The sequence below is a fragment of the Saccopteryx leptura genome, chromosome 2, assembly GCF_036850995.1.
Source record: "Saccopteryx leptura isolate mSacLep1 chromosome 2, mSacLep1_pri_phased_curated, whole genome shotgun sequence".
Lineage (NCBI taxonomy): Eukaryota > Metazoa > Chordata > Mammalia > Chiroptera > Emballonuridae > Saccopteryx > Saccopteryx leptura.
The window spans coordinates 43900961-43927608 of record NC_089504.1 but is presented as its reverse complement, the minus strand read 5'-3'; the positions used below and the strand labels follow the sequence as shown (position 1 = coordinate 43927608).

Genomic DNA, 26648 nt, shown 5'->3' with positions numbered 1-26648 from the left:
GTTAGAAGGAAGGTAGAGTGAAAGTGGGAACTGAGTGCATGATAGCTAATGAGAGTTCTGAAACATTAAGTAAAAAATTCAAGTCATTGTAAGCCTTTTAAAATTATATCTGTGCCCTGGCCCAATGTCTCAGTTGGTTAGAGCATCATCCCAAAGTGCAGCATTATGGGTCCAATCCCCGGTCAGGGCACATATAGGAACAAATCCATGTTCCTGTCTCTCTCTTCTGTCCTCTCTCACTAAAATCAATACATTAAAACATTTTTTTAAATTATATCTAGAAAATTATATTTTAATGAAATAATCCATTTGAGGTTTAAGAAAAACTTTTACAATCTTTATTCAATTCCAATATAATTACTCTGGAAAAAAAAAAAGAATCCAGACAATATCCTAAATTGAAAAGCATGTGTGCAAAACCCAGTCATTACCAATGAAAAGTTTAAAATAAGCTGTCAATATTGATTTTTTTATAAGAGCAGCAACATTTATACAAAGACCGTACCCGCCCCCCTTCTCATCTTCTCATATCAAATTAAGGTATATCAGAAATCATGCCTTCTCTGGCTGGTTGGCTCAGTGGTAGAGCGTTGGTCCAGCATATGGACCAAGTCCCAGGTTCAATTCCTGGCCAGGGCTCACAGGAGAGATGCCCACCTGCTTCTCTACCCTTCCCCATCTCCTTTCTCTTTATCTCTCTCTTCCCCTCCCACAGCCAAGGCTCCATTGGAGCAAAGTTGGCCCGGGCGCTGAGGATGGCTCCATGGCCTCTATGTCATGTGCTAGAATGGCTCTGGTTGCAATGGAGCAATGGCCCCTAGTGGGCTTGCTGGGTGGATCCCAGTCAGGCACATGTGGGAGTCTGTCTCTCTGCTTCCCTACTTCTCACTTCAGAAAAATACAAAAAATAAAATAAAAAAAATCATGCCTTGAGAAAAAATACCAACTAAATAGGTGAAATATTGTCACTGAAATGTCACATGTCATTAAGGCATGATTAATTTTAAGAAATCTGAGACTTAAAGAAAGCATTAAAGTTCCCTCACTAGTTCTGTCATGTGTCCACAGAAAGAAAAGATAGAGATAAAACTAAATAAGCAAAAAAGGATAAATTTGGGAATAGTGTTATGTCAGGAGAAATTTTTAAAGTGAGACTGGGTACTCAGTGTTCTTATTGCTGTAACCCCATCATCTTCTCTTAACATCAAACTGACATTGTATAAATGATTATGTGATATAAAAATGCATTGTATAAATGATTATGTGATCCAGTTTTCTCTGGATCAGTTTACACTTTGGGTCAATAATATATGCAACGCGTTCGATGAAATGGAATTCCTTTCATGTCTTCCCTATGATCACGGGCATAGTCCCATAAGTAATAATCCAGAAGAATAGAATTGATGTCTTCACTAGTTTTTTCACCCTTTTTGTCAATAAGCTCCAGAAGACAATCCCGGATCAGCTCAACACACCAGAGTGAGCACCCTCTGATTTCCACCTCTTGCCTACTCCCATTCGAGAGCATTTCTCCTGCAAGGGGAAAACAGAAACAGATATAAAATCTACTCAGAATTTAACTACAGAACAAGACAGTTTAAAACAGTAAACCTCAGACTTTATTTATTTTGGGTAATTTAAACCATTTCTAAATTCAGGCAACAATTCAAAATTGCAAGTGAAATTACACAAGGCAGGGATAATGTCTGCTTGTTTGTCTCAATATTCCTAAGACCTAGCATAGCACCTTGCACATAGAGCTCCCCAATAAATATTTACTAAGTATATTTACTAATATAAGGTAACCATAAATTTCAAAATATGACAGCAAGATTATTAAATGATTGAAAAGAAAGAATCTAAAATTAGGTTTAATGCATGAGAAAAAGGTCTGCAGAATTTGGAGGACTCCTAGGGGACCAAATGAACCTCCCATCCCTACTTGAGAACTGAATATTGTCTTGGGGACACCCAAGTGTTAACCACTCAAAGTGGTTAACCTGAGCAAGAAAAACCATGATCGTTTGTTGGGTTCAGGATCCTTTAGTCAATCCTGACTGAATATGGAGCAGAGAGCTCCCATAGGACTCGCAGTCTAGTCAGCGCTCCTCTGTAGGGTAGGTCTGATCCTATAGGGTGGGCACTGGCTGTGCTTTGCCACTGACACCAGAGTTGGGCTCATCAACTCAACTGCCTATAAGGATCAGGCAGATGGAGTAAGTGAATGCAGCAGCCAGATGCAAACTGTGGTGAGCAGGAGAGTGTGCTGTCCTGTCTAAAGGGAGACCCAATGTTCCCATGTCTTTACTTTCACAAGAGTCAGAAAGTTAGATTTTCATGTGAAATCTCCTGTCAAGTGTTGATAACTAATTAAAAATTCCTTAAAACACTGTTCAGGGCAAACAAAACACATCAGCAGGCTATATTTGGTCTCTGGCCACCAATCTCTACTCTTGCACAGAGCTTCACAGTACCGGATGGGCCCTGTGACCCAGTGAGATATAGGGAAAATGCTCTAGCCCCACTGGGTTCTGCTCTGTCACCTGGAATCTTAAGTAATGTTCCTTATGTCCCCTCACTCCATCTCTCCCAAGGGCTCAGGCACTGGTCACGGGAAGACCAGACACTAGCTGTGCCCCTCCATTTCCTTACTTTTTTCCAGGTACCAGCGTACAAATTCATCCCTTCTTCTTCAGTTCTCTTGTTATTCAAGTCCTCCAGACTTAACTATCAACTTGCCAGAACTCTCAGACCAACCACAACAGTGACCTTGAAGGCAGATACCACCCAAGGAGAACCATTAGATGAGATCGCTACCACAGCTGACAGCTTGACTGCCACCGTGACCCAGCATCAAGTGAAACAGCACTCCGACTACTGACTCACAGAAACTGAGATACTAAATATATTGTTTTAAGTCACTAAATTTTAGGATAACTTGTTACCAGCAACAAATAACTATAGGTTGAACAAGAGCCTTCAGAGGGAGCATGGCTGGGCCAACATCTGGATTTCATACATTTAGGCTCCACAGCTGTAAGAGAATAAATTTGTTGTTTCAAGCCATCCAGTTTGTGGTAATTTGTAATGTTAACCTTATGAAACTAATATAGTTAACAGGTACAGCAACATACAGTATGGAATAGGACATGGATTTTGAAAAGGCCTTGGCCAGGTAGCTCAGTTTTTAGAATGTCATCCTGTGCCCTGGCTGATGGCTCCGTTGGTTGGAGCATTGCCCCAAAGAGCAGAGGTTGCCGTTTGATCCTCAGTCAGGGCACATGCAGGGGCAGATCAATGTTCCTGTCTCTCTAAAATCAATACATAAAAATTTAAAACTAAATAAACATTATTTTTAAAAAATGAAACCATTTGAGAGGACTGACAGACATATAGTCAGGGTAGGTAACATGGCCAACATATTAGGCCTAAAACTCAACCCTAGATCCACAATGAAGAATCTAAATTTAGCCAAATTGCATCATCAGTCTTTATAATTGACTAAAAAAAATATGTGCCTTTGTTAAAGAGATAAAATGAACAGAAGTCTGGGTAGGCCTTCCAAGGGCTGTCCTGGAGATATTCAGAAAGGGGAGAGTGAAAGAAATGTAAGTGTATAGCTGTTCCTCAAGATTGGAAGAAGTATCAGAAGACCAGTTAAGGAAATTCTTTTTTTTTTAAAGATTTTATTTATTCATTTTAGAGAGGAGAGAGAAAAAAGAGAGAGAGAGAAGGGAGGAAGAGCAGAAAGCATCAACTCCCACATGTGCCTTGACCAGGCAAGCCCAGGATTTTGAACTAGCAACCTCAGCGTTCCAGGTTGATGCTTCAGTTAAGGAAATTCTAGCTCAGCTAGTCAAGCCACCTGGTTTTAGATTTCACTTAAGAGTTTTCTTTTAAAGCAGTGAATATACCTTTACATTTATAGTTTCTTTTTCTCCTCTAATTTGCTAATAAAGTACTTTTTGAAAAAAAAATCCAATTTTGTTTAAATAAACTAGGGGACAAAGAAGTTTGTTCACCCTATGTCAAACTAGTTAAGGAAAGCAGTCTCCTTTTAGAAGCTGGACAAAGCAGCTGCAGGCGGACACCTGGAAAAGAGCCTCTGGAGGTGAAATGGGAGGCAGGAGAAAACTCAGGCCCACAGGACTATGCTGGTGGATCCCTCCTCACCAGGGCTCTTCTCACAGTAACAGACAATTAGGTGTTATAAAAATTCAAGAGAAAGAGAAGGACAAATCATGAAGAGTTGGGAAAAGCTATGTGGATATAACCCTTTGTTGACATGCAAGATTTTTTTTTTTTTTTTTTACAGAGAGAGTCAGAGAGAAGGATAGACAGACAGGAACAGAGAGATGAGAAGCATCAATCATTAGTTTTTCGTTGCGCATTGCGACACCTTAGTTGTTCATTGATTGCTTTCTCATATGTGCCTTGACCACGGGCCTTCAGCAGACTGAGTAACCCCTTGCTCAAGCCAGCGACCTTGGGTCCAGATGAGCCCGCACTCAAGCTGGCGACCCCGGGGTCTCGAACCTGGGTCCTCGGCATCCTACTCCGATGCTCTACCCACTGCACCACCGCCTGGTCAGGCGATGTGCAGGATTTTAATTGAAAAGAAGAAAATCTGAATGAGGGAAACCACAAGAGAATGTTTAGATAGGAATGAGCAGCGTATACACTGGCCAAACAAAAGATCAGCTAAATGTGTACCTAAGCAAAAGAAGTCCTGACTGCTAACAGCTGTCCCTTTTAAAGGTATCCAATAGTTAATGATCTGGGCCATGAGCATTATGACATAAAATGGCTTGTTAATTTTCAAATGAGGAAACAGATGGACAAAATGGATTACCCAGGGCAGCATAAAAACCTGGTAGCAGCAACCACAGGAACAATGGTACCTTTATATTCTGTGTTATTCTTAGTTCGAGTGATTGAAATCTATTTCACAAAAGAAAATTATGCAATTATAAAAACTACTTTCTTTTAGGCCCTGGCCGGTTGGCTTAGCAATAGAGCATCAGCCTGGCATGTGGAAGTCTCGGGTTTGATTACTAGCCAGTGCACACAGGAGAGGCGCCCATCTGCTTCTCTACCCTTCCCCCATCCTCCCTCTCTTTTCTCTCTGTCTCTCTCTTCCCTTCCCGCAGCCAGGGCTCCATTAAAGCAAAGTTGGCCCGGGCGCTGAGGATGGCTCCATGGACTCTGCCTCAGGCGCTAGAATGGCTCTGGTTGCAACAGAGCAACGGCCCAGATGGGCAGAGCATCGCCCCCCTAGTGGGCATGCTGGGTGGATCCCAGTCAGGCATATGCGGGAGTCTGTCTGCCTCCCTGCTTCTCACTTTAGAAAAATACAAAAAAAACCCAAACAAAAAAAAAACTACTTTATTTTAAAAACAGAAAAAAGCTGTTGAAAATACTCCACCCAAAAGAGAAATCAACATTAAAATTACACATAATAATAATTTTTCTTATACAAGAAATGTTTAAAAACCAAAAAGCTAATATTTACACAAACATGTTTATTTGTACTCATATAAATAAGGTTTCCACTCTTGAAAATCAATAATCGAATCCAACAATGGTAAATAAATAGGTCTATAAAAGTGAGAGAGTGGAGCATTTGAGATCTTGCTTCCTGGCATGTCATAAGTTTGGCTCAAATAAACTCAAAAATTCAAAAATAAAAAAATAAAAGTGAGTGGCTTCTGTGATATCACCCACTGGCAGACCCTAGAGCAGCACTTCTCAACCTGTGGGTCGCGACCCCCGCCGTTCCGATGGCTTTAGGCAACCCCTGTGTTTTGGTCGTTCGACCCCCGCCGGGGTCGCGACCCACAGGTTGAGAACCGCTGCCCTAGAGCCTCCTGACTTGAAATCCAGTTAATATTACTTCTCAGCCCACCTTCTATTTACCATCGTAATGTGCTCTTCGGCTTAATTAACACTCTTCAAATACTACATTTGATGAACTGTTACAGTGTTGCACACATTCATTTAACATAAATTCAGATTTCATTTTATTATGATGCTCTGAAAGTACAATGTCTAAACAGTGCAATTCCCCCACAATATCCATATTAACAGTGTAAACAACGAAAAGCAATTTTCTCCCTATTTTACTTGCCCTTGTACTTTCCTTTACATGTGTTTTCAACAAAAAATCGTGCTTTTCTAAGGAAAGGCGACCTTCTGTGAAAGGAATTAGAGACTCAACCACAATTCATAGTATAACAAAGAATGCCTTAATTAAGCTGACAAACCTTTGAGAAGCTTCTTCAGTAGTTCATCAGAGTATTTCAGGGCTCCCAGGTGAGCAAGAACCTGAGGTAACCTATAGTCAGCAAACATGGTAATACTGGAGATGTCCTTAAAGCAGCCATCTCCTTTTCCCTCTAATACACTCCACGTATCTGCCACGAGGATTTGGGCTCGTTTGTAAAAGGAAATGTTTTTCCCCTGATGAATGAAGAAAATATAAATGTTACCTGGGTATCAAAAAGCTTTATGAAATACTATTTAAAAAAAAAGACATGTTGAAAATATTTTGCAACATTCTATTGAGCCTGACCAGGCAGTGGCGCAGTGGATAGAGCGTTGGACTGGGATGAGAAGGACCCAGGTTCAAGATCCCAACGTCACCAGCTTGAGTGAAGGCTCATCTGGTTTGAGCTCACCAGCTTGGACCCAAGGTCGCTGGCTTGAGCAAGGGGTTACTCGGTCTGCTGTAGCACCCTGGTCAAGGGGCACATAAGAGAAAGCAATCAATGAACAACTGAGGTGCCTCAACAAAGAATTGATGCTTCTTATCTCTCTCCCTTCCTGTCTGTCCCTATCTATCCCTCTCTCTGACTCTCTCTCTGTCTCTGTAAAAAAAACAAGCAAAGCCTGACCAGGCGGTGGCGCAGTGGATAGAGCATTGGACTGGGATGCAGAGGACCCGGGTTCGAGACCCCGAGGTCGCCAGCTTGAGCGTGGGCTCATCTGGTTTGAGCAAAAGCCCACCAGCTTGAACCCAAGGTTGCTGGCTCCAGCAAGGGATTACTCAGTCTGCTGAAGGCCCGCGGTCAAGGCACGTATGAGAAAGAAATCAATGAACAACTAAGGTGTTGCAACGCGCAATGAAAAACTAATGATTGATGCTTCTCATCTCTCTCCGTTCCTGTCTATCCCTCTCTCTGACTCACTCTCTGTCTCTGTAAAAAAATAAATAAATAAAATAATTAAAAAAAAAAAAAAAACAAGCAAAAAAACCCCAAAAAAACCCTCTATTGATAAGAATTTAGAGAACTTTTACCAAAAATAAAAGGAGGGTCTAATATATATTAAATTATCTCTATCACTCCAAATGTACTTCCTATGTTTTTCAAGGCACATAATATACACTTTACATAATCATGGTACTTAGTGCTCTTTTTCAATGGCATTACTTCATGTACATATTTCTGTGTCACTATAATCCACCTACCTATTATTTTTAATGGATAGTATTTCTTTAGATTCTAAAATTTAAATGTTTTTCTAATTGTAACATAATTCACAGTAATTGTATAAATTACAGAAAAGTATAAAAAGAAATCCTTAAACTCACCTCTGATGAGCGTTTTTTATGTTTCCTTTCATCTAATATGGTTAACTTATTCATAGATAAAAACATACCATATTTTTTGCTCCATAAGATGTACTTTTTCCCCCCAAAAGTGGAGGAGGAAATGCCCCTGTGTATTATGGAGTGAATGTTCATTTTTCTTAGCTGCTGTGGGTTCCCAGACAACTAGAAGAGTATTTGAACATTAAAGTTTCTTTTCACTTGTTATTAACAGTGCTAATGGTTGTTAATACTGCTGTTGAGTTTACATTGTTGAAATATTATTGTGGTATATTTTATTAAATATATTAACACACCATTTGGTTCAGAATATTTTTTTCTTATTTTCCTCCTTAAAACCCTAGGTGTGTCTTATGGTCAGGTGCGTCTTATGGAGCAAAAAATACAGTAATTGATCAACAGCCAGAATTTGTCAAGCCTACCATTTTTGGAAATGGTCAAAGTCAATATCTAACAAAAATAAACTACCAATTATATTTATACATTGAAGAAACAAATTTAACCAAGCATTACAAGACACTAGGTTATAATTTAACTCAAAAATTCTCTATAAAATTGTAAGTGCAGATCAGCATAGACTATGGAAAAACATGGATAATTACAATCTACTCCTAGTCCTAATACCAATGCTATTAACCCCAATGCTAATAACTCCAAATCATCATTTATAATTGCTTGTCTGATAGATAGAAATAATCAATATTACTGGCTCCCAAAATATATCCTGACCACCTTAAGAAGGTTACTTTATTTTTTAAAGACTTTTATTGATTTTACAGGGGAGAGGGAGCCCAGGGTTTTGAACTGGTAACCTCAGCATTTGAAATCAACACTCTATACACTGTGCCACCACAGGCCAGGCAAGAATGTTTTAATAAATAGATGACATAAATAATGAAATAAAAAATAAATGATCAGTGGTGGTGCAATGGCTAGAGCATCGACCTGGACACTGAGGTCCCAGGTTTGAAACCCGGAAGTCACTGGCTTGAGTCAGGGATCACTAGCTTAGCTGAAGCCCTCCCAGTCAAGGCATATATGAGAAGCAACTATTACAAGCTGGTGCTCCACACCACCCCCCATTTCTCTCTCTCTTCCCTCTCTCTAAAATCAATAAATAAAATCTTTAAAAAATAAAATGTAAGCTCCTTAAGAGCAGAGATTTTAAAAACATACACAGTGATAACAGATTCTAAAACTTTTACAAAAAAAAATATCCAGGTGTACACTGGGAAGGTATACAAAATGTTCACTATTTTAATAGTAAATCTCTTTAAAAGTTTCTGCGGTGGCCCTGGCCAGTGGCTTAGTGGATAGAGCGTTGACTGTTGTATGGACTTCAGGGGATCGATTCCTGGTCAGGAGAAGCAGCATCTTCTTCCTTCCTCCTCTCCCTTCACTCCTTCTTCCCCTCCTGCAGCCTGTGGCTAGATAGATAGGTCCAAGCGTGGCGGGAGGCGCTGAGGATAGCTTGGTACTTCCCAACAGAACTCACCTCAAATTTGGTCACATCTCTGTAAGAGGGAAAGCTTTCAACTACCAGATGCATTAACCGTTGTGCACTTTTCTCACTTTTCCGGACACAATTAAGAAAAGAGCCTTCAAACTTGTCAAGCAGAATTTTCCCGGTTTCATTGAGAATCTGATGCCTCTCTTCCAACAAAGGCATGGGAACCTCCGTGTCAGAACGGAGTATATGCCGAACCTGATCCAGGGTCACTGTGGCATAGTACGAAGCACTAGTTATTGGTATCCCTTGGGGAGGAAAGAAAACGCAGAGGAACAGTGTCATACTTTTATATTCACTAGACCCTTGCTTTTACAACACACAGTTACTGTGAAACCAAATGAGCGTTACAGGACTGAACTAAAAGTGGACATGGGTAATTAAAATAAACAGAAAAAAGAAGCAGACCTCCCTCATTTTCTATTTCTTCATCTGTATTTATTCACCCATTTCTAACAATTGTAATATTACATCAGGTATATATATATATTTTTTACAAGCACAAATATATTTAGAAAGTCACTGAAGTAGAAGTGAGGCAGCTGGGCTGCCTGGGCTCAGGAAACAGAGGCAAAAGAAGGCGCCTTGGAACTTAGGAAAAAGTAAGCAAGAATATAACTCCTGGGGGGTAAGGAGAGAGGAAGAGAGAGAGCGCGCGCACGCCACATGAGGTGTATTTTGACCTTTGGCTGTGTAAAATGTGTTATATATCTGTACCTTTGTTCTTCAGATTTCATCAGATTGGCTTTTATATTCAGCTGTGAAAAATTCCCACTGAATAAGGACTTAATGCCAGCCTCTTATACGTACTTTTATTTTAAGCTAAGGGGCTGGCAATGAAGAACTTCAAGTTCGCCCTACTAACACATTAATCCATCTTCCACCCTGCTCCGTTGGACCCTCCCACTAAACCGAAGTCTCAAAGGCTCCTGGGTGTGACGGGCAGAAAGGGCATTAACCTTCGTCCAGGGCTCTGTTGATCGCGGCGCACAGGGACCAGTACCCACTGTAAGTTTTCCCTTTGTACCGCACCAGACATTTGTGCTCTTCATGCTCCGACCAGAAGGAGAAGTTGAGGGTGTCAGCCACGAATACCCAGTTGACCGCGGCCTCGTCGGCCGCCTTGGGGTTCAGCTCATGAAGGTCCTTCCAGCTCTCCAGGCGCAGCTCCGGCCCGCAGGCCTTGGGGAGCAGCAGCTCGGCCACCCTCCGCACTCCTGCGCGGTCAATGAACACATCCCGACTGTTTTCCGCAATGAATTTTGCGGACTCCCTGGGAGTTAGGAGCCCATCCATCTCGCCCCAACCTTTAGGGACTAGGGAACGACGCCTTTGCCGGCGGGCTCCCCAAACTCTCTTCCCTCTGCGTCTGTCCCTCCTCACCCACCGTGGGACCGCTGTCCTAACTTGCGTCCGGCCCCGCCACACAGCCGCACCGAGGACCGAGACCGCAGCAGGAACCAGGACGCACCCCTACGCATCCGCACAGCCTGGGACCTGCCCAGACTCCAGAGCCAAGCGCCCCGCCACCGCCGCAGTCACTTCCGGGAAACGGCCCCGCCTACTCTCTCCGGGAGCACGCCCCAGGGCCACTTCCGGTTCTGCAGGTCCGACGTGGGCCTGGCGAGCCGCGGTCTGGGGTTGCTCGCCCCTAGTCGTGCGGCTGTGCTTTTTTTTTTTTTTTTTTTTTGCCCGGGCTCCCACCTTCTCTCCCGGCAGCTGGGACTGCGGTGCGCGGCCCCGGCCGCCGTGGCGGTAACCCTGGCCGTGCGCTGCATTTCCTTCACTGGGTTCCCGCTTCTCTTCTCCCGGAGGGCTAAGTCGGCTTGACGCCCCGCATCCGGATCCCTGGCCCACGACTAGCATTATGGCCTCCGGTCTCTGCCGAGGGCCCAGCCAACCTCAGACCGCGACACGGGTCGGCGGGTCCTGCTGTCCCCTTTCCCAGGCAGGCCTCTCCTTTCTTTTACTAAATTCCCATCCTGTTTGGAGGCCGAATCAATGGACAGTTGGAATGTTGGAATGTTTGGAGAAAAGGATGAGGAAGCAAGCGTATTAAATCGACATTGTTAAATTACCTGGAATTGTGCTTAAATACTTAATCTCATTTAGCCTTGGCCGTGACGAAAGCAACGATCATAATCCCCATTTTGCATAATCCCCATTCTGAATGGTTTCGTGATTAGCCCCTAGTCGCAGCAATGGGATTTGAGCTCTTATTCACTGAGTCCGAAGCCAAAGGCAATTTAAGTTTAACAATGGGAACTGGTGTTGGCATGTAGTGACTTTATCAAGGCCCTACTGCAGAGACATTAGCAGAAGTAAATATTGCCATGCAGCCCCAAACTTTTTAAACAATACCTTTTAATAGGATGAGCATAGAGGTATAGGAGTCAATTCAGTGATGATCCAGATTTGCCTAGTGGTGAAAATTTACTACAGTGTCATATTCTTTTTCTTCTTCGGAGACTAATATCCATGAATAATATAAAACATACATACCTTTGAAAATCAACTATTCTTAAAAATCAGTAGTCACTTCTAATAATTGTCTGTAAAGAACCATGGAGTTTGGGGATGATTTGGAACTTTTAAGTCTGACAACTGTGCTCCTAGACAAGCAGAACATCATCCCTCTGGTTTCTTCATTTTGGTAAGAAAAAGGAACTTTAAGGTCTTCACTATGATTTACTTGTCCACAGAAAGTCACTAGTACATCAATACAGCTGTTGAATAAATGAAAATCTGTGGATTTGAGGGGGGTTTTTTCCCCCGTGTGCTACAGCAGCGCTAAGTCTTAGGACTCAAAGAGGTTGGTTAGCAAGAAAACCTAATAAATCTACAAAAGACGCAGAAAGCTAAATAATTTAGGCCATTTTTTCTCACTAAGGCTTATTGACAGGAAAAAAAATCAGCAACCAGAATTCCTGCTATGTTCATGATTGAGTTACACTAGAGTAGTATAAACAAGAGTAAAACATACTTCCTTCTCTCAGAAAACTTGTTGAGATTAAGCATAAACTTTGAGTGTGGGCGTTTTGGTTGTTTCTTAAGTATGTCTACAAGATGCTGGGAATACAAAAAAATAAGCTCTTTACCTACTCATCCTTTCCTTCTTCCTTTCCAACAGAACCCTGATGTTGTTTAGGAATCCCTCCTTCCTACCCGCTGTTAATGTAGCTCAGCCTCCTTGACTCCAGAGTGGTCCTGACTGGGCTAAACCTCTTGCCAAGGACTGGATTAGGATCGTGCATTTCCCACTTTGGCTCAGTGAGTTGCAAGGGTAGGTTTTCCAGCTGCTTTCAGAAAAGCTTTCCCAGGAGAACTTGCAGAAGTGATTCATGCTCCCACTGGACATGCTGAACTCTGATATAAGGCTCGACATTGCTACAGTGCTTTGATGAAAGACTAGCAGAGAAATGGAACTGGGGTAATGGGATCACATCAACTCTTAACTCAGTCCTGAATCTCTAGTTATGTGAGTTAATAAACTTCCTTATACTGTACTTTAAAGCAGTCTTTGACTTGGGTTCTCTATCTTATACTAGTGGCAAATACAGACATGGTATCTGACATGAACTAGTACGGAAGGCAGACAATCAAATGTCTGGGAAAGATTGTACTTCATGTAACAGAAAACCAGACTATAGTGGCTAAACAAAAGGGCAGTGGTAGTATTAAAATAATTTAGCAGCCAGTTCTCTGCCCTAATGACCATTTTAAGTATAAAAAAAGGATATACTGAAAGGTAGTTTATTATTTCATGCATTTAATAAATAAGAACAATAAAAGAGGTACACAAAACTAGATTATAAGAGTTTTAAAATATTAATGAAAAAATAGTAAATAATACCTGACAAAAAACAATGAAACTAGTATTTAAGATACTTCCAATGACAGCTTCTCACCCCCTGGTTATTTGGCACTTTTTCTCTTTACGTTATATGTTTGTTTACTGAAGTAACAAATGCGAGGAAATTAAAATGTAGTATTTTATCAAAGGTATAATGAGTTTTATGAAATGAATAAAATATTACAAGCGTAGTTCCATCAAATATTTTTCACCTATGGATGGGAATGAACATTGCTACAGGTGCTTAAAATATGCTGTTGAGGAAATGACGTTAAAAAAGAGTAAGGAATGTAAATTTGTGATTTCCACATTGGGCAGCTGCCCAGGTGCCCACCTTAGAGAGAACCCAGATTACAAGTGCCATTTTAACAACCAGTTCAACAAACTCAACAAAAAAGTAGGTATCAGTTCTGCCGAACCGGTGTGAATTGGCTGAATCGCACCACTGCAAAAGGGAATGGTTTTTCTTATTTAATAAGCTTAGAAGTAGGCTCTCCAGGGCTGGTGCAGTTATTTGAGAATGACAACAAGGAACTAGGTTCCTCACTTGATGTCTCACTATACCTAACATGTGGCTTCTGTCTTTATGGTTGTAAGATATAACTCTGCCCTTATAAGCATTGGGTCCAAGGCTAGCAGCCGTTCCTCGAGCGGGCTCCTCCTGCAAGGGCAGGGCGAAAGCCCGGAAACAGGCGGAGACCCACAGCTGAGCAAAGGTGCTCGCCAGTGCCCTCAGGACCAAGCATAACATCACACACGGGGGCGGGGCAAAGGCCAAGGCCACCAACGCTTGTGCAGCTGAGCGAGTGATCACAGCCACTCCCGTGAAGAGAAAATGCGGAGGCAGAGAAATACAACACAAATAAACCAAGAGAAATCCCCAGAAAAGGACCTAAGTGAATCAGATATAACCAAATTACCAGATGCAGAGTTTAAAATAACGATTGTTAGGATGCTCAAAGATATTAGAACATCCATAGATGGCCATTATGAAAACCTAAATAAAGAGATAACAAATATAAAAAAAGACATTGAAATAATAAAAAAGAATCAGAAATGACAAATACAATATCTGAAATAAAGAATACAATGGAAGGAATTAAAAGCAGGATGGATGAAGCAGAGAATCGAATCAGTGAGTTAGAGGACATGATAAATAAAGGCATGGAAGCAGAGCAGAAAAAAGAAAAGAGACTCAAAAAGTCTGAGGAAACTCTAAGAGAGCTCTGTGACAACATGAAGAGAAATAACATCCGCATCATAGGGGTTCCTGAAGAAGAAGAAAAAGAACAAGGGATAGAGACTTTGTTCAAACATATCATAGCAGAAAACTTCCCCCAATTAAGGCAGGAAAACATTTCACATGTTCAGGAAGCACAGAGAACTCCATTAAGGAGAAACCCAAAGAAACGAACACCAAGACACATCATAATTAAAATACCAAAGCTAAATGATAAAGAGAAAATATTAAAAGCTGCTAGAGAAAAAAAGACTATCACCTACAAAGGAGCCCCCATAAGGATGACTTCTGACTTCTCAACAGAAACACTTGAGGCCAGAAGGGAATGGCAAGAAATATTCAAAGTAATGCAGAACAAGAACCTACAACCAAGACTACTTTATCCAGCAAGGCTATCATTTAAAATTGAAGGAGAAATAAAAAGCTTTACAGACAAAAAAAAACTCAAGGAATTCACTGCAACCAAACCAAGTCTGCAAGAAATGCTAAGGGACCTGTTGTAAACAGATCAAAGGAAAAAAAAGAATATAGCAAAAGAGGAATACAGTTTAAAAAAAAATGGCAATAAACAATTACATATCAGTAATAACCTTAAATGTTAATGGATTAAATAATCCGATCAAGAGGCCCTGGCCAGTTGGCTCAGTGGTAGAGCGTCGGCCTGGCGTGCAGAGGTCCCGGGTTCGATTCCCAGCCAGGGCACACAGGAGAAGCGCCCATCTGCTTCTCCACCCCTCCCCCTCTTCTTCCTCTCTGTCTCTCTCTTCCTCTCCCGCAGCCAAGGCTCCATTGGAGCAAAAGATGGCCCGGGCACTGGGGATGGCTCCTTGGCCACTGCCCCAGGTGCTAGAGTGGCTCTGGTAGCAACAGAGCGACGCCCCGGAGGGGCAGAGCATTGCCCCCTGGTGGGCAGAGCGTCGCCCCCTGGTGGGCATGCCGGGTGGATCCCGGTCGGGCGCATGCAGGAGTCTGACTGTCTCTCCCCGTTTCCAGCTTCAGAAAAATACAAAAAAAAATTAATAATAATAATCCGATCAAGAGACATAGGCTAGCTGAGTGGATAAGAAAACAGGACCCATACATATGCTGTCTACAAGAGACACACCTTAAATCAAAAGATGCACACAGACTGAAGATAAAAGGATGGAAAAAAATATTTCACGCAAATGGAAATGAAAAAAAAGCTGGGGTAGCAATACTTATATCAGACAAAATGGACTTTAAAACAAAGACCATAGTTAGAGATAAAGAAGGTCACTACATAATGATAAAGGGAGCAATCCAAAAGGAAGATATAACCATTATAAATATCTACGCACCTAATATAGGAACACCTAAATATATAAAGCAGACTTTGATGGACTTAAAGGGCGAGATCAACAGCAATACTATAATAGTAGGGGATTTCAATACCCCATTAACATCATTAGATAGATCCTCAAGAAAGAAAAATAACAAAGAAACAGCAGACTTAAAGGATATATTAGTTCAGGGGTCCCCAAACTACAGCCCGAGGGCCGCATGCGGCCCCCTGAGGCCATTTATCCAGCCCCGCCGCACTTCCGGAAGGGGTACCTCTTTCATTGGTGGTCAGTGAGAGGAGCATAGTTCCCATTGAAATACTGGTCAGTTTGTTGATTTAAATTTACTTGTTCTTCATTTTAAATATTTTATGTGTTTTTGTTTTGTTTTTTTACTTTAAAATAAGATATGTGCAGTGTGCATAGGGATTTGTTCATAGTTTTTTTTTTATAGTTCAGCCCTCCAACGGTCTGAGGGACAGTGAACTGGCCCCCTGTGTAAAAAGTTTGGGGACCCCTGCATTAGATCAACTCGATTTAATAGATATCTTCAGAACCTTTCACCCTAAAACAGCAGAATATACATTCTTTTCAAGCGCTCATGGTACATTCTCTAGAATAGACCACATGTTAAGGCACAAAAGCGGTCTCAACAAATTTAAGAAGATTGAAATCATATCGAGCACTTTCTCTGATCACAATGGCATTAAACTAGAAATCAACCACAATAAAAAAATTGAAAAACATTCAAACACTTGGAAACTAAATAGCATGTTATTAAATAATGAATGGGTTAATATTGAGATCAAAGAAGAAATTAAAAAATTCCTAGAAACGAATGATAATGAGCACACATCAACTCAAAATTTATGGGACACAGCAAAAGCACTCCTGAGAGGGAAGTTTATAGCATTACAGGCATACCTCAAGAAGCTAGAAAAAGCTCAAATAAACAACTTAACCCTGCATCTAAAAGAACTAGAAAAAGAACAGTAAGTAAAGCCTAGAGCTAGTAGAAGGAAGGAAATAATAAAGATCAGAGCAGAAATAAATGACATAGAGGCTAAAGAAACAATACAGAGGATCAATGAAACCAGGAGCTGGTTCTTTGAAAAGGTAAACAAGATCAATGAACCTTTAACGAGACTCACCAAGAAAAAAAGAGAGAGGACTCAAATAAATAAAATTAGAAACGAGAGTGGAGAAATAACAACTGACACAACAGAAATACAAAATATTGTAAGAAAATACTATGAAGAACTGTATGCCAAAAAACTAGACAACCTAGATGAAATGGACAAATTCCTTGAAACATACAATCTTCCAAAAATCAGTCTGGAAGAATCAGAAAACCTAAACAGACCGATTACACCAAATGAGATTGAAACAGCTATCAAAAAACTCCCAAAAAAGAAAAGTCCGGGGCCTGATGGCTTCACAAGTGAATTCTACCAAATATTCAAAGAAGAACTAACTCCTATCCTTCTCAAGCTATTTCAAAAAATTCAAGAGGAAGGAAGACTTCGAAACTCCTTTTATGAGGCGAGCATAATTCTGATTCCAAAACCAGGCAAAGACAACACAAAGAAAGAAAATTATAGGCCAATATCCCTGATGAACTTAGATGCAAAAATCCTCAACAAAATATTAGCAAACCGGATCCAGCAATATATGAAAAAAATCATACACCATGATCAAGTGGGATTTATTCTTGGGAGGCAAGGGTGGTACAATATTCGCAAATCAATCAATGTGATTCATCACATAAACAAAAGAAAGGAGAAAAACCACATGATAATTTCAATAGATGCAGAAAAAGCATTTGATAAAATACAGCACCCATTCATGATCAAAACTCTCAGCAAAGTGGGAATACAGGGAACATACCTCAACATGATAAAGGCCATCTATGACAAACCCACAGCCAACATCATACTCAATGGGCAAAAATTAAAAGCAATTCCCTTAAGATCAGGAACAAGGCAGGGGTGCCCCCTTTCACCACTTTTATTCAACATAGTTCTGGAAGTCCTAGCCACAGCAATCAGACAAGAAAAAGAAATAAAAGGCATTCAAATTGGAAAAGAAGAAGTAAAACTATCATTATTTGCAGATGATATGATATTGTATATAGAAAACCCTAAAGTCTCAGTCAAAAAACTACTAGACCTGATAAATAAATTCAGCAAGGTGGCAGGATATAAAATCAATACTCAGAAATCATAGGCATTTTTATACACTAATAATGAACTGTCAGAAAGAGAAATCAAGGAATCTATTCCCTTTACCATTGCAACCAAAAAAATAAAGTACCTAGGATTAAATCTAACCAAGGAGATTAAAGACTTGTACTCAGAAAATTATAAAACATTGATAAAAGAAATCAGGGAAGATACGAACAAGTGGAGGCATATACCGTGCTCATGGTTAGGAAGAATAAACATCATTAAAATGTCTATATTACCCAAAGCAATCTATAAATTCAATGCAATACCGATTAAAATACCGATGACTTACTTCAAAGATATAGAACACATATTCCAAAAATTTATATGGAACCAAAAGAGAACACGAATAGCCTCAGCAATCTTGAAAAGGAAGAATAAAGCGGGAGGTATCACACTTCTGGATATCAAGTTATATTATAAGGCCATTGTACTCAAAACAGTATGGTACTGGCATAAGAACAGGCACATAGATCAATGGAACAGAACAGAGAACCCAGAAATAAACCCACAGCTCTATGGACAACTGATATTTGACAAAGGAGGTAAGGAAATACAATGGAGTAAAGACAGCCTCTTCAACAAATGGTGTTGGGAAAATTGGACAGCTACCTGCAAAAAAATGAAACTAGACCACCAATTTACACCACTCACAAAAATAAACTCAAAATGGATAAAAGACTTAAATGTAAGCGGTGAAACCATAAGCATCTTAGAAGAAAACAATAGGCAGTAAGATCTCTGACATCTCTCGCAGCAATATATTTGCTGATCTGTCTCCACAGTCAAGTGAAATAAAAAACAGGATAAACAAATGGGACTTTATCAAACTAAAAAGCTTCTGCACAGCTAAAGACAATAAGAACAGAATAAAAAGACAAACTACACAATGGGAGTATATATTTGACATTGCGTCTGATAAGGGGTTAATAACCAAAATTTATAAAGAACTTGTAAAACTTAATACCAGGAAGACAAACAATCCAATCCAAAAATGGGCAAAAGAAATGAATAGACACTTCTCCAAAGAGGACACACAGATGGCCAATAGGCATATGAAAAAATGTTCAACATCACTAATGATTAGAGAAATGCAAATTAAAACCACAATGAGATATCACCTTACACCAGTCAGAATGGTGCTCATCAACAAAACAACACAGAATAAGTGCTGGTGATGTTGTGAAGAAAAGGGAACCCTCCTGCACTGCTGGTGGGAATGCAGACTGGTGCAGCCACTGTTGAAAACAGTATGGAGATTTCTCAAGAAATTAAAAATCGAACTGCCTTTTGACCAAGCTATACCTCAAGAACACCATAGCACTGTTTGAAAAGAAGAAATGCACCCCCATGTTTATGGCAGCATTGTTCACAATAGCAAAGATCTGGAAACAGCCCAAGTGTCCATCAGAGGACGAGTGGATTAAAAAGCTTTGGTATATATATACTATGGAATACTACTCAGCCATGAGAAATGATGACATCGGATCATTTACAATAACATGGATGGGCCTTGATAACATTATACTGAGCGAAAGAAGTAAATCAGAAAAAACTAAGAACTATATGATTCCATACATAGGTGGGACATAAAGATGAGACTCAGAGACATGGACAACAGTGTTGGGGTTACAGGGTGGGGGGATGTGAGGGAGGGGGTTGGGGGAGGGGAGGGGCACAAAGAGCAAGGCTTTTCAGCATTTGCCATATTCCCCCTTTAATGTATAGACAGACAGCAAATATTTACTTATGGTGTTTCCACTATAAAGACTGCTGTCTTAGGGACAAATGCTGATGAACTACTTCAGCAGTTCCTCCTTCTTCAAAGACTTATATGTCAACATAGAGCTAAGAAAAAAAAAAAAAATAAGCAGTGGGTCCACAGAAAAAATTAGGAAAGTAAAAGCAAAAGCCAAAGGAACATGCCAGCTAGGTTATAGTGCTTTCTTTGTTTCAATTCATTCATTCATTCATTCATTTATATTTTAGAACGAGAGAAACAGATAAGAAGAGAGAGATGAGAAGCATCAACTCGTAGTTGCATCACTTTAGTTGTTCATCGATTGCTTTCTCTTGTGTGCCTTGCCAGGGGGCTCAAGTTAAATCAGTAACCCCTGGCTCAAACCAGCGACCTTAGTCTCAAGACAGAGACCATGGGCTTCAAGCCAGTGACCTTTGGGCTCCAGCCATCAATTATGGAATAATGTTTATGATCCCATGCACAGGCTGGCAACTCCATGCTCAAGCTGGTGAGCCTTTGCTCAAGCCAACAACCTCAGGTTTTCGAACCTGGGTCCTCAGTGTCCCAGGTTAATGCTGTATCTACTGCACCAGCACTGGTCAGGATTTCTTTTCTTTTTTTTTTTTTGTATTTTTCTGAAGCTGGAAACGGGGAGAGACAGTCAGACAGACTCCCGCATGCGCCCTAACCAGGATCCACCCGGCACGCCCACCAGGGGCGAAGCTCTGCCCACCAGGGGGCGATGCTCTGCCCCTCCAGGGCGTCGCTCTGCCGCGACCAGAGCCACTCTAGCACCTGGGGCAGAGGCCAAGGAGCCATCCCCAGCACCCGGGCCATCTTTGCTCCAATGGAGCCTTGGCTGCGGGAGGGGGAGAGAGAGACAGAGAGGAAGGATGGGGGGGTGGAGAAGCAAATGGGCGCTTCTCCTATGTGCCCTGGCCGGGAATCGAACCTGGGTCCCCTGCAAGCCAGGCCGATGCTCTACCGCTGAGCCAACTGGCCAGGGCCAGGATTTCTTTTCTTATTTTAATTTTTTTATTGATTTGAGAGAGAGAGAAAGAAACGTTGATTTGTTGTTCCACTTAGTTGTGCACTCATTGGTTGCTTCTTGTATGTGCCCTGACCTGGGATTGAACCCACAACTTTAGTGTGTTGGAACGATGCTCCAACCAATGGAGCTACCTAGCCAGGGAAGAGTTATGTTTCTTTTGAAAACTTTTGCCAGAAGCTGTGCCCCATAGGCATAGGCTTTTGAAAAGAAGATCAAGATGACCTGTAAACAGTCTGTAAGCTTACTAAAGGTTAACAAAGAGGTAGGCAAGGTCAATGATGTGTTCCTCTCACTTTCCCCTTCCTGAACAGTATCCAGGTCAGTATCCAAGTCATCAAGGGAGCCATCATTCTGAACTGCTAAATTAAATGTCAAGCATTGGCAACAATCATTGCAACGTCTGCTATTTTCTGTCATGATAGCCTATAGCAGATAAAGAAATAGTGGGTTAAGAGGTATCCCTGAGAAAAGCTGCAAAAATTGGCTAGAACAGAGATTTTTCAACTGGTGTGCTACTAGAGGCACACTGGTGTGCCGCAAGAATTTTTAAAACATGCAATACGAGACTAGTAAGAGGCACTGAGCTCTTTTCCTTTAGATTATCAAATAAAAAAATTACAACAGCCAAAACAATAATAGTCATCCACTGTGAATGAATCAAAATTATACTATTTTGTTAGATTGTAAAAAAATGTATTTTTGTGTGTGCTGTGGAATTTTAGTAATTAGTGTGTGCCATGAAATGAAAAAGACTGAAAATTGCTGAGCTAGAACAATGGATGTACAAGAGACATTGTTAGAGAGGAGGCTATAGTTTCTTGTGTGTGCAGAAAAAGAAAAGCAGAGAAGTGAAATGGATTTTGTGGAGGTAGGGCAGGCATCTCAATTATTTTCATTTCCCCCTGACTTTCCCAAAGGGATCAATAAACTAAAGCCTCAAGAAAGCTTAGCAGAAAAAGATATATTTCACTACTATTTGATTTTTCTCTGTTCATTTTCTCCTTGATAAATCTATATATACAACATTTAAAATTGACCTCTTTTAAAAAATTCACTCTCGGTGTCTAAAGCATTATACAACTGCATACAAAAATTAGGGGATATGTCTGACTAGGCAGTGGCGTGGTGGATAGAGCGTCAGACTGGGATGCAGAGGACCCAGGTTCGAGACCCCGAGGTCGCCAGCTTGAGCGCGGGCTCATCTGGTTTGAGCAAAGCTCACCAGCTTGGACCCAAGGTCGCTGACTCGAGCAAGGGGTTACTCGGTCTGCTGAAGGCTCGAGCAAGGGGTTACTCAGTCTGCTGAAGGCCCACGGTCAAGGCACATGTGAGAAAGCAATCAATGAACAACTAAGGTGTCGCAAGGAAAAACTGATGATTGATGCTTCTCATCTCTCTCTGTTCCTGTCTGTCTGTCCCTATCTATCTCTCTCTCTGACTCTCTCTCTGTCTCTGTGAAAAAAAAAAAGTCCCTGGCCAGTTGGCTCAGTGGTAGAGCGTCGGCCTGGCGTGCGGAAGTCCCAGGTTCGATTCCTGGCCAGGGCACATAGGAGAGGCGCCCATCTGCTTCTCCACCCCTCCCCCTCTTCTTCCTCTCTGTCTCTCTCTTCCCCTCCTGCAGCCAAGGCTCCATTGGAGCAAAGATGGCCCGGGCGCTGGGGATGGCTCCATGGCCTCTGCCTCAGGTGCTAGAGTGGCTCTGGTTGCAACAGAGCGATGCCCGGATGGGCAGAGCATCGCCCCCTGGTGGGCGTGCCGGGTGGATCCCCATTGGGCGCATGCGGGAGTCTGTCTGTCTGACTGCCTCCCCGTTTCCAGCTTCGGAAAAATGAAAAAAAAAGTGATTAAAAAAATTAGGGGATATTTCAAAATGAATATGAAGGTATAAAATATCCCCTAATTTTTTTAAATGAATCCATTCTTTTTTTTTTATTTATTCATTTTAGAGAGGAGAGGGAGAGACAGAGAGAGAGAGAGAGAGAGAGAGAGAGAGAGAGAGGAGAGACAGAGAGAGAGAAGGGGGGAGGAGCTGGAAGCATCAACTCCCATATGTGCCTTTTCCAGGTCGACGCTTTATCTACTGCGCCACCACAGGTCAGGCAAAATATCCCCTAATTTTTGTGAGCAGTATATTATCCTAGTTTTCTTAGTACCATTGGAGGCTCTTTTTCTTTCTACTCTTATCGTATGTAGACTGTCCCACCTACAGGCTATCACTTAGGGACAAAATGAAATCTTCCTGGTTAAAACTCTGACTCAAATACTTCTATTTCTGTTTTTAAATTTTTTGTTATAATGGAATAAATATATTCTTTTCCCTATATTACATATTATAAACAGTATTATTATAGTTCAAAAGTAATTTGAAGTTTTGGAACCACAGTATTGCTTTTAACTAGTGAAATTAATATTTCCTACTTAAGAAGAAGAATTAAATATGAAAAAACAATACAGAGGTTCCAAGCTGGTGAACATTGTAGAGATTCAGGGAGAATGATCCTCTCAGAAAGTGTGGAAGCTTTGTGCCCCTCCCCACATACTTTGCCTTATATGTCTCTTCCATCTGGCTATTCCTGAGTTATGTCCTTTTATAATATACCATTAATGTATAGGGTTTGGCAAAGGTAGGTTTACAGTTGTTTGTATGGAAAATAATAGAATATTATTTGAATGATGTTAGAAAGCATTAGTTCCCGCCTGAAAATTCTCTTCACCACAGTACAAACTTGGCGTATACACTGCATTACAAATGAGGATCTCTTTGAACAATTATGAACTCATCCTTCATTTCAGGATATAATGCATATTATTGATTTGGTAATCACCTTCTCTAGCTCAAGGTTGTTACAAGCTGGAGCTGAGCTATTAGTGGAATGTGTCCTGGAAGTCACCAAGCAAGGGACTATTGCACTGCCCAAAGACCGGCTGAAGAAATTTCCAGAATTGAAATTATAATACATGAAAGAAAAGCAACAGCCCTTCTAGTTATTTTATTTTATTTCTGGGGAACAGAAGTAGATAGATTGCCTGATCTATCTTCCATTAAAGAGGATCACACAAGTATGTATCCCTCACACCCTGTGATTTAGAGATTTGGTAGTAGTTGGCAATAGATCTTCAGCTTAGACTGTAGTGCAAAAGGGGTGAGGTACACAACGGTAATAAATGTGAAGGCCTGCTTTTTAAAAAAGTACAAAAATAAATATACAAAGGAATATTTATCTTGAACCCAACCTGAGGCAGGGATTAAATAAATGCTGATGCTTTATCTCTGAGGTGCAATCTGAGGGCATGACAGGGAGAGAAGGAAAAGAGAAAGTTCAAATGGCAAGTAATACAAAGGGATGTAGTATTGTGCTGGTCGCTGCTTTGTGGTGAGCCTCGAGGAGACATAACTAGTCACTGTGTAGGAAGGAGTGTTGGCACACTCCACACTACACTGGACAAACTACACGGAGAAGCTGTGCCTCAGAGCAGTTTGTGGGAGCGGAAAAGAGGCAATTCCTCTCTCCTGGCCCTGGCCTGTTCGCTCAGTTGGTCAGAGTGTGCTCCCAAAATGCCAAGGTTGCACATTTGATCTCTAGTCAGGGCACGTGCAGGAAGTGACCAATGAATGCACAACTAAATGAAACAACAAAATGAATAAATGCTTCTCCCTTTCTCCTTTCCTCTCTGCATCTCTAAAATTAAAATTAAAAAAAAGTCTTTCTTCCTTTCAGATGTTTTAGAATTTTAATGTACTTCATATATTCAACATAAAATATTGACAATGGATAAACAATAGGAAAAAAGACTCTCCATTACAGATCTTCCAGAATTCACAGCATCACTCTGGTCAAAGACTATGAAGAGAACAGTCACATGAACAAAACACAGGAGAGTTTACCAGAGAATTTTAGTTTATTGGCATAACTAAAACATAAAGAACCAAATAGTCAACTTTCTCTTCTCACTGAAAGGAAAGCAAAAGTGAAACAGAGAACTTACAATTTTTTTTACTAAGCAGCTTAAAAAGATGGGCTACCGTTGTGGCTAATATAATGCACAAAGTCAAGGCTTCTAACATATTCTGTCTCCACATTTATTATTGAGAACTGTACTATTAGAAATAAAAATACAGAGAGATAGAAAGTATTTGGCAACCCTGGCCAGATAGCTTGGTTGGAGAGTCGTCCCAAAGTGCAGAGGTTGCAAGTTCGATCCCCGGTCAGGACATATACAGGAACAGATGTTCCTGTCTCTCTCTCACTCTCTTCTTCCCTCTTGCTAAAAAATTAATAAAATAAACATTTAAAAAAGTATATGGCATTAAAAACAGACCTTGCTATATAAACATACAGTATGTCGCCTTTATCTCTTTATGAGGATACCAGTATAAAGAAAACTCTCCAATTGGCCCTTCAGCCTAGAACACCTTCTAAACATTCACCACATGGTCATTGTTGACCTGCATTCACAGCTGTGGAACCCAGGAGATTCCACTGCTGTCTATTAGGGAAAGGATCAAGATTCAGCTCCTAGAGGACCCCATTCACGCTCTATGATGTGTGCTGTGTTATCTCCAGAAACATTCACTTCAATTTGCATAATAAGTCCACAGACAAGTTTGAATACTGAGATCTAGCTAAAAAAATTAAGTAGCAGCCCTGGCCAGTTAGCTCAGTGGTAGAGCGTTGGCCTGGCGTGTGGGAGTCCTGGGTTCCATTCCCGGCCAGGGCACACAGGAGAGGCGCCCATCTGCTCTCCACCCCTCCCCCTCTCCTTCCTCTCTGTTTCTCTCTTCCCCTCCGGCAGCCAGGGCTCCATTGGAGCAGGGTTTGCCCGGGCGCTGGGGATGGCTCTGTGGCCTCTGTCCCAGGCGCTAGAGTGGCTCTGGTTGCGGCAGAGCAACGCCCCAGATGGGCAGAGCATCGCCCCCTGCTGGGCATGCCGGGTGGATCCTGGTCGGGCACATGCGGGAGTCTGGCTGACTGCCTCCCCGTTTCCAACTTCAGAAAAATACAAAAAAAAAAAAAAAAAGTAGCAATAAAGACAATATAAGCTAACCTGAACAGGCTGTAGTGCAGTGGATAGAGCATCAGACTGGGACACAGAGGGCCCAGGTACAAAACCCTGAGGTTGCCGGCTTGAGCTTGGGATCATACCCAATGGTCACTGGCTTGAGCCCAAGGTCACTGCCTTGAACAAGGGGTCACTGGTTTGGCTGTAGCCATACCACCCCCTCCGTCAAGGTACATATTGTGTTTCTCCGAAAATAAGACAGTGTCTTATATTAATTTTTGCTCCTAAAGACGTGCTAGGTCTTATTTTCAGGGGATGTCTTATTTTTCCATGAACAAGAATTCACACTTATTGTTCAACAAAAAAAATCAACATTTATTAATATACTATAGCCATGTCATCACAAACATCAGCATAACCAGCCAAACTCTGAATTCCATCAAGAATTTCTTGTGACTGTATTTCCATGTACAACAATCTACCCTGTTTCCCCGAAAATAAGGCAGTCTCTTTTTTTTTTTTTTTTTTTGTATTTTTCTGAAGCTGGAAATGGGGAGAGACAGTCAGACAGATTCCCGCATGCGCCCCACCCGGATCCACCCGGCACGCCCACCAGGGGCGATGCTCTGCCCACCAGGGGCGATGCTCTGCCCACCAGGGGCGATGCTCTGCCCACCAGGGGGTGATGCTCTGCCCCTCCGGGGCGTCGCTCTGCCGCGACCAGAGCCACTCTAGCACCTGGGGCAGAGGCCAAGGAGCCATCCCCAGCGCCCGGGCCATCTTTGCTCCAATGGAGCCTTGGCTGCGGGAGGGGAAGAAAGAGACAGAGAGGAAGGGGGGGGTGTGTGGAGAAGCAAATGGGCGCTTCTCCTATGTGCCCTGTCCGGGAATCGAACCCGGGTCCCCCGCACGCCAGGCTGACGCTCTACCGCTGAGCCAACCGGCCAGGGCTAAGGCAGTCTCTTATATTAATTTTTGCTCCTAAAGATGTGCTAGGTCTTACTTTCAGGGGAGGTCTTATATTTCTAAGCTTGAAAAAATTGCACTAGGTCTTATTTTTGGGGATGTCTTATTTTCGAGGAAACGGTATGAGAAAGCAATCAATGAACAACTAAGGTGC

General features: G+C 41.6%; 1 protein-coding gene across 2 annotated transcripts; it reads right to left on the bottom strand.

The window, feature by feature from the left end:
• Positions 1-315: 315 nt before the first annotated feature.
• Positions 316-10660, bottom strand: QNG1 (Q-nucleotide N-glycosylase 1). 2 transcript variants are annotated; one of them, XM_066367894.1, is made up of 5 exons: positions 10504-10660; positions 10076-10333; positions 9105-9364; positions 6264-6459; positions 316-1533 (listed from the first exon to the last, which is right to left on the bottom strand). In XM_066367894.1, exons 1-5 carry the CDS (start codon positions 10595-10597, stop codon positions 1301-1303), a joined length of 1041 nt encoding a protein of 346 aa, XP_066223991.1. In that variant the 5' UTR covers positions 10598-10660; the 3' UTR covers positions 316-1300. The 2 variants fall into 2 exon arrangements, with proteins under 2 accessions (XP_066223991.1, XP_066223992.1); XM_066367895.1 differs by lacking the exon at positions 10076-10333 and having other exon boundaries at positions 10504-10658.
• Between the last annotated feature and the right edge of the window lie 15988 nt (positions 10661-26648).

Coding starts and splice junctions, on each gene's coding strand:
- QNG1 (XM_066367894.1), bottom strand. CDS start 10,597: ATGCGTAGGGGTGCGTCCTGGTTCCTGCTGCGGTCTCGGTCCTCGGTG. Junction 9,365..10,075: donor CAACAGAGCCCTGGACGAAG/GTTAATGCCCTT, acceptor TTCCTCCCCAAG/GGATACCAATAACTAGTGCT. Junction 6,460..9,104: donor GAGATGTGACCAAATTTGAG/GTGAGTTCTGTT, acceptor TTCATTCATCAG/GGGAAAAACATTTCCTTTTA.